Genomic DNA, 14709 nt, shown 5'->3' on the forward strand with positions numbered 1-14709 from the left:
TGGTAAAAAAATAACTGTTGTTCGGATTTTGCAGAATGTATGAACAGTTCGTGTTCAATCTGTCACACATCTGGGTTAGCTTTTTTAGATTTTCAGTTTGATGGGACATGTTTAGACACTTACGATGAAGTTACTTCAATTGAAATTAAGTATTTTGAATGGGAGCGCAATGAGGGGGAGGGGGGGGGGGGGGGTAAGATAAGAAAAATTGAAGTTACTTTAACTGTTCGCGAAGCAATCGACTGTTTTAACGAAACATGTTCATGTTAATAATATCCAAAACCAAGTCTATAATACCATTAAAGAAAATTTAGTGACTTACTGCTCCAGAGGATTTTAGTAAGAGCTACAAAAATCAGCAGCAAATCGAAATCCAATCAACTTACTTTGGACAAACTTGCTTCAGTATTTTTACTGCTTGCTGCTATTTACGATCACCAGAAGGAAGAATCAATAACAATTGTATCGGAAATATCTGATCAAAGCAGAGCCACCTCCTCTGTGTTTCCAAAGTTGTGTCTTTTGTTAGAGAAAAACATCAACATGTACCTCTAAGATTGTCAGTCCATGTATGGAGCGATGGATGCGCCGCTCAGTTTAGGTCTTGCTATGTTTTTAGTCTAATGCAATTTTATGATTCTACTTTAACATGTTTTAGTATTACAATGAACGTCATCATGGCACGGGACCAATGGATAGCGTTGGTGGCACAATAAGGAATTGTATTTTTCGCGACGTTAAATCTGGAAAATGTCCAATCAACACGCCAGAAGATTTTGAAATAAATGCAGACCAAAGTAACAAGGCTATCAGTACACATTATTTACCACAAAAAGAAGTGTTTATTGAACCCGAAGAAGTTGGTTCTGCTCCAAAGATACCCAAGATCTTCCAAATCATGGTTGATTATTTGTAGCAAAATTCAAGAAGCATAAATTCATCCAACTTCAACAGCAAAAAATTACATTCAACTTCAACAACAAAAAAGCATTTAGCTTCAACAAAAAAAGAAACATTCAATGTTGTTTTTTTATGCAAGCTTTTTTATATTTAAACTACTTCTATACTCACGTTCCGTCGGAAAGTGATGAGCACCGTAAGTGAGCAAGGTAATCTTAAAAACTAACAAAATTGATGCAGATAAAATTGGAGGAATTGTGCACGAAGAATTAAGTAATATCACGAACAACAGTAACCCTGGTCAACTATATAAAAGAGCTCAAGGCTTGATGGGAACAACATGTAATTTTGCTGCGGGGCAACTTTCTACTGGTGGTGGTCACCCTTATGGTATTATTAATAATAGCATAGCAGTTGCATCATCATCTGCCACTAGCAATAAACCACCATTAAATTATACTTTTAGTCGAGGACAACCCTACAGATTTACGACAACTGGTAAGGGGAAAAAAATTAAAGTCTGTAACAAATCAACAAAATATTGCAAAAACTGTATATGCAAGATTGCTTTACCCAAATCTTGATGAAGTCATTGATGAATATTCTTTTGATGACGATATGATGATCCTCGCAGCATATGTTGCGTTGAATCCAGGGTCGGATGGAGGTATAAGCAAGATAAGCGCGCGCTTACTTTCAAAAACGTAGAGAAAAAGCCCACGCGGGTCTCGTGTGTAGTTTTTCTTGTATTATTTAGGAGGTCTGGTAAGGAAGTTGTGTTTTTGCTTATTGCGCTTATTCAGTTGCCTAAACAAAGTAGATAAATACTTCTCTGAGCAAACGAAACGAAAAGCAACATTGTTTTCTCGCTTATTAAAGAATAAGCAAGTAAGCGTCTCAAAGTTGATATATTTGCTTTTTTGCATGGAGAGAATGCTGAGATGAAAAACTACTTTGCTATCGCGTATAAGCAAATAAGCAAAAAAAAGGCAAGGTAGACAGAATTTCTCAAACCTAACAAAATTAATGCAAAGATAAGTCCACTTTGTTTGTGTTTATTAGCAATCAACAATCGATTGACGGTGGAGGTACTGTGCTACTTTAAGGTTTCTGCATGTCCTTTTCACTATTTCTTATGAATTTTAGGTACCAAGATTTAGTTTTTGGCTAGGGAAGATTATTCTAGGGTAGCTATGCTAGGTTTCCCTGTGCAAGAATATCTTGTGAATGAGATACTTACTTATTATTCACTAAACCACTAGTTGAGAATGTGTGCAAACTAAGTTTTTCCACTGGTTCTGTTCTGTATGAAATTTCTGGGCGGTGCTATATTTTGTGAAAAAATGGGTTTGTGTAGCTACTGCTTTGTCTTGTGTTGTTTTTATCTTTAAACCTCCCCACCACACAAATAAATACATCAAATAAAAAGTTGAGGTAGAATATACTCAAAAATATTCTTAAGTGTTCATGTGGTGGTTCATTTGTTATTTTATACATAAAAGCAAAAATACACTAGTAGATGGATTTCAATAAAATATTGAGCTAGCATGATGAATGGAAACGAAAGTTGTATGAAGGATGGAAAATCCATCAATTTTCAAACCAAGTCATTGTGGTGTTCTTCGCCAAGACGACTGGGCATACGTTATACATAACAATATGGTTAGAAAAGGTGTTGCTTCATTATCAAAATTGAGGCCAGTCAGGTATACCTATAATAGTATATGCATGCTTTTTTGATAAGCCTAACATTATAGTTTTAATCTGGTAAACTTACTTATAATTTTTACTTTATAACTCCTTCCTATCAAATGTGTTTTTTTTTGTTATGCCCATCAGTGTCAGTGGAGATGGTAGCTGTCTTTACAGATCTATTTTTGTGTTGCTGTTTGGTGATAAAACGCCAGCTTCAATTTTGAGAATTTTGACCTTTTTGGAAATGTATCAAAATGCAACATATTACTCTGAACATCGAATGCTTCAACAATCTCCTAACAATATTTTTGTGCAATGTTTATCGGATGTTGGTTGTGACGTGTACACAAAGACAAAGTCAAGAGAACAGGCCATAAATGAGAAAACAAAACATGTTTCAAAATCCTTCATTTTGTCATCGTTTATGTGCCTTTTATCAATTTGTAATGTTATTGAGGTATGATGAGTTTTTCATGGAATATGTACATTTGATTTTTTTATTTATTTAATGTCTAAACTCCTGTGATCAAATGGTATGATATTTATGATACAATTTCGTAAAAGGTTCGGGTTCGATTCCTGACAGGAGTAAACTATATGTGATGCAGGCAGTACCTTTAAAATTTGTGTCACTCTATATATATTTTAATTTTGTAGCATCCTATTAAAACCACCTATCAAAGCTTATGATATAAACAAATGGGCAATTTCTTCAACAAATTTGTTGAGCCCAGGACAGGTGTTGCTGGTATTTCTGTGAAGGTATTTTGGTAATTCCTGTGATTGTTTGCGAGTGATATTCCGGCCCATAGTAACATATGCCCAGTTGAATATGTGGGGGATATTTTGGAAAAGGCGCTCTACCAACAGATATCACCTCTTTACTTAAAACTACAAATATGTACACATTTCCATCAATTCGTGAAGTATTGAGAATTTTGGCTACAATTCCTGTAACCTCATGCACTTGTGAGAGAAGTATCTTTCAGCGCGTTTAAGGACTCAGATGCAAAACACGATGTCGAAGGAAAGGTTAAGCAGTAGGCTTAGGAGTATCATGTTTAACAGGTCAATCACTCTGATGAAGTAATAGATGAGTTTGCTAAAAAGAATAAGAGATAAAGGCTTTTTTAATATATATACTTGGTGATTGATTTATACTGATTGAGTTTATTGGTTTATTTATACACAGTTTACATGTTTTGTATATTTTAGCTGTATATTTTTTATGTATATTGTTAAATAGTGTAATTTTTAATGCTGGAAAAAGCCTGAGCAAGTGATAAGTTCGCCCATTGGCGTATTTTAACGCCCATTCTGGGCGGTAATTTCCCAAAAAATTTTTTTGCTTAGTTACGTAAAAATCCTGGATCCGACCCTGGAATCCCAATCAAAATGAAAATGAAATTCGCCAAGCTTTGGTGGATGTTTTTTTCGAAAACACCATTATTAATATGTAGAGGAAAGCAGGAAAGAAATAAAATAGTGAAACCAACAACACCAAACAGCTTTCAGTGGGACTTTAAAATTTTTTAAAATCTTTCGGGCCAAGGAAAGTTGTATTGCCGTTTAATCAGGTAGCTATATAGTCATAAGTCTGAGCCTAATTTATTGTCAGAAATTTCTGCTGACCAAAAATTTTGTGGATTTTTACAAGATTTTTTTTTTCATCAATCAGTCTAGGACTTTTTGGCCAGAATATGTGAACATTTCTGGTCCAAAACTTTAAGACAAAATTGTATTTTTTTTTTACACATTTGTATGTTTATGTTTCACGTGTTTGTTGAACACGAAACCTTGAGATCTTAAGAAGTCAATGACCATAGAGCGAGCGGCAAGAGGACCCGTTTGTTATTTAAATTCTTTTGATTAAACTGATAAATTTAAGTCTGTAAGTTTACTATACCCTGTAAGTTCTTCATTATTTAGCTCTCTAACGCGACATGGTATTTTCAGATTTTAATACTTTTGGTCTTCCTGGCCTTCCAGTTTGCTCCATTGTTTTTGAAAAATCCAAAACAGCTAACTCAAACTCTTTATTGCTTTTTTCTAGCAATGATAATTGTTCAAAGTATTGATACCAGCAATCTTGTTGACTTTCGTTTTCGTTAGAGGCTTCCATTTTAATTGTGCAAAATAGTTTTTCCCGCTGTAGATTTTGTCTCGTTTATCCAAACTTCGCTTATTTTTCAGACCGGATCTTTTAAACAGAAATCGCCGAATAATATTTATGTTTGCATAAAAATGTTGTTTCATGAATGTGCATGATTTATTTTGTTAAAGTCGAATGAATATATTTACTATAAGTTGAATGCGCCTTTTTTCTTTGTTGAATATAAATTTTGAAATTGTTGAAATTGAATAAATATTTTTCCTGAAGTTGAATGTGTTTTTCTTTCGTTAAAGTTGAATATAAAATTTCCTTGAAGTTGAACAAGCTTTTTGTTGAAGTTGAATGACTATATATGTTTCTTGGATTTTGCTACAAATAATCAACCACACCAAATTCACAAAATCGTCAGGTGTATCAGCAAAGAAAAGATCCCTTATCTTGAGCTTTATAAACTCGCGTCTGATCGCGAGCCGTTTTTAACGCAGTACTACCAAACGGAAGACAACCCGATTGTTTGTAGTCATAAAAAAAGGATTGTGACAACAATTATTGTACGATGTGCGGAGTCGACATTTGGAAATTTGTGTTGGTTTATGGTTTCACGAAAATTGCTTTTATGCACAATTAACAGTGGATGTACTTTTAGACGCTTTTAGCGCCCAATCAACTCTTATTGATATGGTTGATACGAACTATGTTAGCTTTAAGTGCAAATTGAAGAAAATTGAAAATTATATCGGAAAGACACTTTACTAGAATCAAGATTTCTCAGTATAGGATATTTTTTACTAAAATTTCTTTTGCATAATACAATGTGCTATACTGTAGGTTTAATTCGCTAGTTATGTTCAGAATATTCTCAACCCCGTTTTTAAGTGATTTTTTGTCTTTTAGGCATGTCATTCCGACACACCTGATAAAAACCTTGTTATAGAACCATATAAAAGACATGTATTTTTCTCATTTGTATATTTCTCAACTCACAAGAGCCTAACGAAGTTTATCAAAGTCATATATTCAACATTTGTAACCATTTTGAGAGACGTTTGACACTGTGAGTGCAAAACGTTGAAAATCAAGTTTTTATCTATGTTTTTTTGACACATGTACATATTATATTTGCCTGTCCAAACAAGTCCCTTTTTAAATATTTCGAGATGTTTGGTTTTTTCTTGAATATTCATAGGAACGTTACTTATGCAGCTGAAGGATAAAACATGACTTGAATTACATATATTAACTTTTTAACAAGGTATGGACTTGTTCAATATTTCTTTAGTTCAGCAATTAGCAATTACATTTTTCAATATTTAGGATTTCAAAACTTATACTCTCTCAATAAATTCTAAAAATGTTGATGGTCGATATTTGGATAACAGCTAATCTAAAAAAGAGAACATTTGGAAAATGAGAATACAATTTTATTACAAACTAAAACAGGTTGTTATTCAAATACTGTCTCTCTATAAGAAAATAATTTTTAGAAAAAGGAAACAATGTACAGTGATGGATGGCCTTACCAAACTTGCGACACTATACACACTGGCTTAACAATAATAATACATCAGGCGCATATAGCCGATAACCATGGTAGGTTTGGTAATGTAACCTGTAACTAAGATTAGAGCATGTAAAATATTACGGGATCAATCCAATAAAAAATTAATTTAAACGAGCTTTTGGCTCTGTCCAGAGATGAAATCACATTAATGTATTCACTAACAGAAAAACTATACATAAGGGGATGTTGAGCTGCAGTTACAACGTGCTGGAGACGTTAAATATGTTTTGCAGAAAACGAGAAGAACCACAAAAATTTACGCTGCCAATTAATCTAGGGAAAAAAATCAAAATCACAACCATTTATTGCACATAATTTAGGTATACCTTTCCAAACCTAAGGTTACATTTATGGTTGCTTAAATGGAGAATATATTTTTAAACAGGAATACAGGAGATTCCGTCCAAAAACAGGAGTCTCCTATACCAAAAAGGGAGGGTTGGAAAATATATTATTTATTAAAGAGGAGGCGCTTAATGGAGCATTTACGCAAAATCCCTTTCCCAAACAATTATGACGCATTAATTGATAACTTCAATCAACTTGCTTTCGAAAACCTGAGTCCACATATCAGAAAAACCCCCGAAAGAAATTCCAATCCAAATGCAATTTTCTCACAAAGGTTTCCTTTATTTTAGATTCAGCGATAATCTTTACATCCATCGAATCCCACTTACTGACCAACCAACTTATTTTTGCAGGGCTTCAAGCGAACATAACATATTTTTGATACAAGCCTAATGCATTCTGAAAAATACTAGGATGAGATTAACAGGTCATTCTATTCCAACAAACTGTTCCATCTAGCTCTTATTACAGCCTATTGTTCCTAACAGTACCATGTGGATAGTATAAACATACAATCAATTAATCTCTCTCAAGCTAAAGGCACATAATATGGCGTTCAATAGTAGACTCAGGCTGTCATCAGAGATCCCAGTACAAGCACTTCTTATAAAACCAACAGACCTGATATCGTCGACAAGCAAGGAATTGCAAAAGCAGTTTATCGGTTTATATTTTTAATATGTCAATGACACAGCTATAAATTCAGATTCAATGGAAAGGCACGTAGTTATCTGAGGGTTTTTGTGAGATGCTTTTAGAATCAAAAATTCCGTTGATAGAATTGGTTGATAGAAAACGATTTGTTGCACTGTAAGTCTGTTCTACACGGCAAATTTTAATGTTTCATTTGGAAATATATGGTGTACTAAAATTATACATTATGATGATATACTTTTTTGCATCAGTGAACTACATAAAATGGTAATCTTTATCAACTATCGGATTAATTCATCCTCTTTGCTTTCAGACGTGCGAGTAATCTCCAATAAACTTCCGTGTAAATCAGCCTTTGTTGCGCTAGTCTGGATACGCCATTCATCAGTGGATCCAGGCTTCGGATGGTGACCTCTGGCTCGTTTCTCAGGCCATTCTAAAGATTCCGCCCCTACCGGAGGAAATCAATTAAATTGAAAGTAGAAACAATATAAAAGTATAATAAAGTTGAATTTTTTAAAGTAAAATTAAAAATCAAATTAAAAATAAATTAATTGAAAGTGTAAGTAAATTAACAGATAATAAAAAACAGAAATATATATTTGCAAATAAATAAATCAATTAAAAACGCAATTAAACAGACGTTTTTTCGTATGGCAGTTCTCACTCACAATAGAACTACAAAAACCAATGCTGGTAAGTTGTTTATTTACTTCTAAACCGATTCTGCTGGTGTTTGGAGCTTGTGTTGTGTTTATTTTTACCCTGAGATATGATATATTGTTGATATTTCTGTATGCTTCCTCTTAGCACAGTGTCACTAGGAGGGATTGCATATTGGTACATATTTTCTGCTTCACAGGTACTGTTACGGTATAGAATCAGTGTTCGGTGACTGTTGTTTCTTTCATAAACAAAAGAAAATATTATTGTTACCATCTCTAACTATGCGTTTTTCGTTGGGTGATGATTTACTTTTGTTTCATGTGTTTTCATTTTCTGAGATTGTTTTTTTTTTTTTATTTTATCGTAAAATCTTAAAAATAACCCTCATATTCAGCTGATTTTATTTATCTTCTGCAGATACCAGGGGCGGATACTAGCCAAGTTTTTTTACAAAGTCACTAAGAAATGGGCGTTAAAGGGCGCTTTTTTTATTAAACGCATAAAATCCCATTTTAAAAATGCATTAAAACCAAGATGAGGAGAATCAAGCTGGACGAGGTCTATATATTAGTCACTTTTATACTGAGATTTAAAGTGGATTTACTTAAAATGACATGTTTTATAGAGTGACCGGTTCACACACAGTGTTGAGGTCAAAATTTCTGCACGTTTTCAGAAAAATCTTGACCTTTTTAACCCTATTCGGTCCGGGGTTTTTCGAACATACTATGACCGGGGGGGCGGATTCCGCCCCCCCTCAATAACTTTTCATAGGGTTGTTCAAATTGAATCAAACTTGGCACACTTATAGTACGTCATAAAAGGAACAAAATGGCGCTAAAAAAATTTGCTTGCGTCAGCAAATTTTCTGTGACGTCATCAAAAGCTTGAAAATTGTTAAAAATGCCACTATCTGCTTAAAATATAATTACTTTTGTTCTAGAGCGAATTTTTACATTCTGTTTGAAGTTTCTGAAGGCTAAATAAAAGTTATTTAACATATCTTACGGTTTTTACATGGATCGGATGAAAAATTGCCAAAAATTGCCCGAAAATTCGTTTTTTTCCGATTTTTGGGTAAAATCCGACAAAAGCGGGAAATCGGATTAGTCACGTGTTCAAATTATTCCAAATGATTCTTCTTGATGACACAAAGTTGTGTTGCAAGTTTCAAGTTCTAAGGATAATCCTAACAGAAGTTATTATATTTTCCCCATTATAAGGATTTCATAGAGATTTTTAGGGGTAGTTTCGAGTAATGGCCCATATCAAAGCCTCTGAAAGGTATGGGACCTAAAAAATTAGCATGCAGGTGTCTAATAAATAAATGTTGAAACTCAGTAAGTATCATAGCCATATAACAAAGCAATCAGGAGTTATTAAAAAAAACCGTCAGGGGGGGCGGAATCCGCCCCCCCCCCCCCCCCGGACCGAATAGGGTTAAACCTCTATCTAGGTGGCTTTTTTTAAAAAGAACTTCAAGTTTTTGTATACCACATGTTTTAAACTTTACGCTGGAGAGTATATTTCAATAGATTTTTGGCGACAAGGCGAAAAAGAGTAATGTTTCACGAAAGCGCGTGTAAGAAAAAAAGCAGAATAAAATTCAGCACATTAACCCTTTAATAACTGTTTTTGAGGACAATATCGGAGAATATTGACCGACGTCAAATAATACGGGAGAGAGGTCAATATTTGAAAGTATTACCCAAAATAAACAGTTATTATATGGATCATTATCCGGGTACTGCATTTTACGAAAAAAAATTAATATTATAAGCAGGATGTAGAAGCCACTTATCTTTAGAAACTATTCCCATATGGAACGTACATTCGAACTAAAGATATATTTTTTAAAATCGAAAATCGTGTAAACATTATAGGTTTTTATTGTAGCTATAACATAGAATTCTTTAAAAGATACTTTTTAAAAAGTTGGCTATAATGCTTAAAACAAAAAACACCTTTTTTGTGTGTTTTTTGCTTTCTGTGCAAATATGAAACTGTCCATTTCTGTTTCCAATACAAAGTTTCTATTATTCTCCTTATTTTCTGTTTCAGTAAAATTAATACCAAAACTAAAGTTATTTTCACTATTCACCGTCAACTTGGTTACAAATAAAAGTAAGTTCCACTTCTGTTTCGCGTATTATTTACTTTTTTTTCGTGTTTATTTACATTTAATGCTACCATATTTATACTTTAAACACGGTTGCTATGGTAGCGGGTAAATACCGTGGAATATTGCCCGCCATGACGTAAGTTTTAACCAATCACATTGCGCGATTTTCGAAAATATCGATGCCGCCCTTTTATATAAAATATATTTTATCAAATTTATTTCATAGCTATTTCACTAGTTTAAAAATAGTATGAGAGTTTCCCTGCATAATTTATTTACATTTTAACTAGCTAAAAACACTTTACAAACATTACAAAATCTGCTTCTACCTATAACACAATTCATCGATAAACAAAATCCACCAAAAACAGTATATTTCGAGGTTACTTTATACGAACACCATCAAAATTCAAATGACCGTTTTCTTCCATTAGTTTTCTGCCTAAGTATAGACTGGTGTGGATATAGACAAAGACTGCATCCATTTCCCTCCAAAATGCAAAATAACACTATCAGGTGCGTAGGTACATGTCACAGAAGTTCCTCATCCATAGCAGAAGGGAGTTTTACCTCTTACGTCTCTACTCCCACATGGCAATTACTATGCGCCAGTCTGAAACGTTAAGCAAGCGTTCTGCCATAATTGTAAAAAAACAACATCACCGCATTGGTAATTTTTGAAGACGTTATAACATCTTAAAGAACTTAGCTACAGCTAACCACTCTATCCATTCAGAGTCAGTGGTGATGTTTGGACTAGTCAAATAATGAGAAATGGCTCTATCGGTTAAAAATCAACCCTCCTCAAATATATTTTTTTATTTTTATTTTTGCCTTTACTAAAACCCTTGTGCAGTTATGAATTGTATGCTTCAGTGATTATCATTATTTGTTTGTTCACCTGTTGCGTGAGTAAAGTAAGAAAGTAAAAAAATAATTAGAAAATGGCTAAGTGAAAAAAATTGAGAACTCAATATTAGCTAAGATGTTCGTTTTTAACCTTCATAATATGCAGAAAACTGTTTTGGGCTCTAATATTTTCTTTTAGTGTTGTGTGCACAGAATAAGAACAAAAGTTGCGAAAGGGAAATCCTACAATTGAAGTGAAATTCTACAATTGTCTTACTTGTTTTAATCAACAATTAATTGATTTCTTGAAAGGCATAACATTTTTATTTTTTTATAGAGAATACATTAATAGCAATCGGATCTCTTTTTTGTTTTGTTCTGTTGGTTTTCTCTAAAGCAACCTAATTAAACTCCTCCGTTGCTAATTGATAGGAATTTTTAAGTTACAGGAAGGTTAAAGCTTAAAAGAAAGTAATTAATGTTGGCAAGTAATGTTGTTTTGTATCCTTGTTTAGAATCAAGTGATCCAACAACGAATGAATATTGATCAGAATCAATGATAAGAAAACATAGACGTCGCAGAGAACAGTTTATTTTACCCATATAACTTAACAAGGAAAAAAGCAACAAAATGAATGGCAGTGATAATCCTAACAATAAGAATGTTCACACAGGATCAAGTATAAGTTTCACCATTGGTAAACAAATTAACCTCTACTATCCGCCAATACTAATTATCGTTGGAACGATTGGAAATGTACTCAGTTTTGCAGTGTACGCCATGAAAAAGTACAAAGGCAAGCCTATAGCAATGTATATCAAAGTATTGTCTGTATTAGACACAATTATGTTGATTGTTGGAATGCTTCAGTATTGGTTGCTTTTTAATTTCTTTCCCGCTTCCTTATCAGAAAGTCATTGCCATGGAATGTTTTTTGTGGTAAACTTTTTTGGTAATTATTCGCATTGGTTAATTGTTGTGTTGACTGTCGATAGATTCGTATCAATTGTTTTACCACACAAAACCTATTTCTCGCCAAGAAGAATTAAACAAGTTATCTTCTTAATTGGAGTTATTGCGCTGATCAAAAACTTTCATTATATGTGGACGACTGACTATGTTTTTAATCGCGAAAAAGGTGTAGCAATGTGTGCATACGGCTTGATCAGCAAAGGTGCAGATGTAACTGGCTATCAATGGTTTGATATGTGCATATCCTCGATAATCCCGTTTGCGATGATAATTTCATTAAATATTTGCATTGTCATTGTTTTAAAGAAAAGGGATTCAATTCGAGAGAAAAGTTCAAAGGTAATTTCCGTGTCAGCCCTGGCGAAAAGAAGTTTGACCATAATGTTGTTAGTTGTGTCGTCTGTTTTTGTAATCTTGACCGCGCCACTGTTTGTATTTCGTCTTTATTTTTCCATGATCAATGACGCAAAGGACTCCAAACTGACAGCAACGTATTTTATTACACATCATATTTGTCACAAGTTATGGTATACAAACAACGGCGTGAATTTCTTTCTGTATTGTATGCTTCAAAAAAGATTTCGTGACGACTTGAGTGGCATAATAAGAAAAATTGCAGCTAAAGGAGTTGTTAGTGTCGATAGTTTTGAGATTGTGACGTTGAGTTCTTCCAATAAAAATAATTTAACATCCGTTTAGTCGAAAATATATTCTTTGACGATATGTGTCAACGTAGCGATAGTTTGTGTCACAATGGACAAAGGATAATTAAAATGTTTACGGCAGTCGGAAATCTGTTCACGATGTTATTTAACAAAAATATATAACAAATATTTAATTGCAAAAGGAAGCATAAGCCATTGTCATAAGGCACATTGAGCAGAATTTTAAGAGAGCTGAGACCACCAAAAATGATGAACGTCAAATTTTAGGAGGCAAGTTTTGTAAGACTTACTTTAATTTAGTCACGATATAATAATCACCAGAACTTATCTGTTTGTCAGCTTAGCAAAAGTCACAGAAGGGGTATTCTTAATTTATTGTAAGAAGCCATCGACGTGAATGATGATTTCATTCTGAAACCGTTCATTTAAGCCTCGTGTATTTTACGGAACAAGTTCAAAACCTACTTTCGTATAATACGTTGCTGTAACTCAAAACATAAAATAAATTCATTTAATGTGTACGGTTTTAAACAGCTTTGAACGATGTCGTTATTGTTTCTGGGCTTTATCGTCGGGGAGGAAATTATATAAGAACAACAGTAATATACTTAATAAACAGTAAATATTCTTAATGATCCTTGAAGTTGTATATATATATATAGAGAGAAAAAAATTGTAATTGTTAAACGTAATCATGGCTGTAGTATAGAGCCGAAAGCTAGTGCTCCGGAGGGAGTTGTGTTTATTGTCACCGATACGACGACAACAAACTGCGCAAACTCCCTGCACCGCCCAGGTCCATTACTTAAATGTCAGCTCAATTTCCAATGGTACGACCTTACTCCGGTATATCGAAAGGCCTAGAAGTGCTAAACACTTCAAGCAGTGGGGGCATAAAAGCATTCACAAAACACTCTAGAATCATTGGTTAAATACATGTTCTTAATACTGATTAAATGAATACAAATGTCCTAATGTTAAATATAATAATATAACTACAATCACCGACCCTACTGACCGAGATGCTTCGGGTGATCCGTACGTCCTGTCTCCGTGGCGTTGTACAAACATCTCCTGTTTCGTGTAGTATACTGAGCAAACTTGTGCAAACGTTGTGCACTGGGGCGTGTAATTAAAAACAAATGGGATGCCATTTCTACCATGCATGCTATCGATTGGTGCTGCGTTTAGGATATTGTTGAGCGAGTTTGAATAGGGGTTTTGGGGTTAGAGGACCATGCTTTATTTAGGTTTGGGGAGCTGACGCCATTTGTGAAATATCTAGGGATCTGGACATATTTGTATGGATTAGATGGATTAGGAGGTATGGGTACGAGGTGTATCAATTCAGTTTAGACGTTACCTTGTAGCATTACCCTCCCCGTTTTGAGACTGCGTTCCCGCAGTCTAAGATACAAGGGAGTGTGGGTGTAATAGGCGGAAGTCAGCTGATGTAGCGGAAGGAATAATACGTGATTTTCATTGTAACCAGGTAAAAGGAATTTTCGAATACATCATTCGGCATAACGTAGCGTTAATACGACGTTGTTGCATAACTGATAGCACGAAAAGGGTGTGACTGCATTCTGCATAAAGTAGCTCGAATAGGATTTTGCTGCATTCTGCATAAAATGGCCTGATATTGGTGCTTAACAGGTATTTTTTTTTCTTTTTTTTTCTCAATTTAGTCAACGTCGGAGAAATAACTATGTACATATAGCTTCCTGATATAAAAAAAATAAATAAATACATATTTATAAATATACAGGAAACCAATCAAATCCGACAAAAATATGTTTATAGTTTTATGAAAAATGTATAAAAATTATGAAAAATTATTTAAATAGACCGAGTGACTGAAATCATACTCCTTTAGTTTCGTTTTAAATTTTTTAAGGCTGTTACAACTTTTCAATTCGGAAGGTAAAGTATTCCAAATTCTAGGCCCCAATGAGCGAAGACATTTTTACCCAAAATTCTTAGTATTAAAGTTCAATGTTTTAAGATTATTTACATATTGACTTCGTACTGGCCTGTTTGTTTCGCTCCGTTGAAAGATGTCTAACATAAATGGCGGATTTAAATTATTAAGAGATTTAAAAATCTCTATACATAGATTTCTTATTCGTATAATTTTTATGTAGTTACTTTTGTTCTTGCTAG

The 14709-nt window shown here is 33.7% G+C and overlaps 1 protein-coding gene across 1 annotated transcript; it reads left to right on the top strand.

Annotated features, from left to right (window-relative positions):
- The first annotated feature begins 11539 nt into the window (after positions 1 to 11539).
- On the top strand, positions 11540 to 13410 carry LOC130629999 (probable G-protein coupled receptor 139). The gene is made up of 3 exons (XM_057443396.1): positions 11540 to 12535; positions 12847 to 12923; positions 13209 to 13410. Exons 1-3 carry the CDS (start codon positions 11540 to 11542, stop codon positions 13408 to 13410), a joined length of 1275 nt encoding a protein of 424 aa, XP_057299379.1.
- The last annotated feature ends 1299 nt before the right edge of the window (positions 13411 to 14709 follow it).

The sequence above is a fragment of the Hydractinia symbiolongicarpus genome, chromosome 2 (assembly GCF_029227915.1).
Source record: "Hydractinia symbiolongicarpus strain clone_291-10 chromosome 2, HSymV2.1, whole genome shotgun sequence".
NCBI lineage: Eukaryota > Metazoa > Cnidaria > Hydrozoa > Anthoathecata > Hydractiniidae > Hydractinia > Hydractinia symbiolongicarpus.

Excerpts from the sequence above, each read along its gene's own strand:
- LOC130629999 (XM_057443396.1), top strand. The coding sequence starts at position 11,540 with ATGAATGGCAGTGATAATCCTAACAATAAGAATGTTCACACAGGATCA. Across the intron at positions 12,536-12,846 it reads GTGTCGATAGTTTTGAGATT|TCACGATATAATAATCACCA; the intron begins GTGACGTTGAGT and ends ACTTTAATTTAG. Across the intron at positions 12,924-13,208 it reads AGGGGTATTCTTAATTTATT|AGAGAAAAAAATTGTAATTG; the intron begins GTAAGAAGCCAT and ends ATATATATATAG.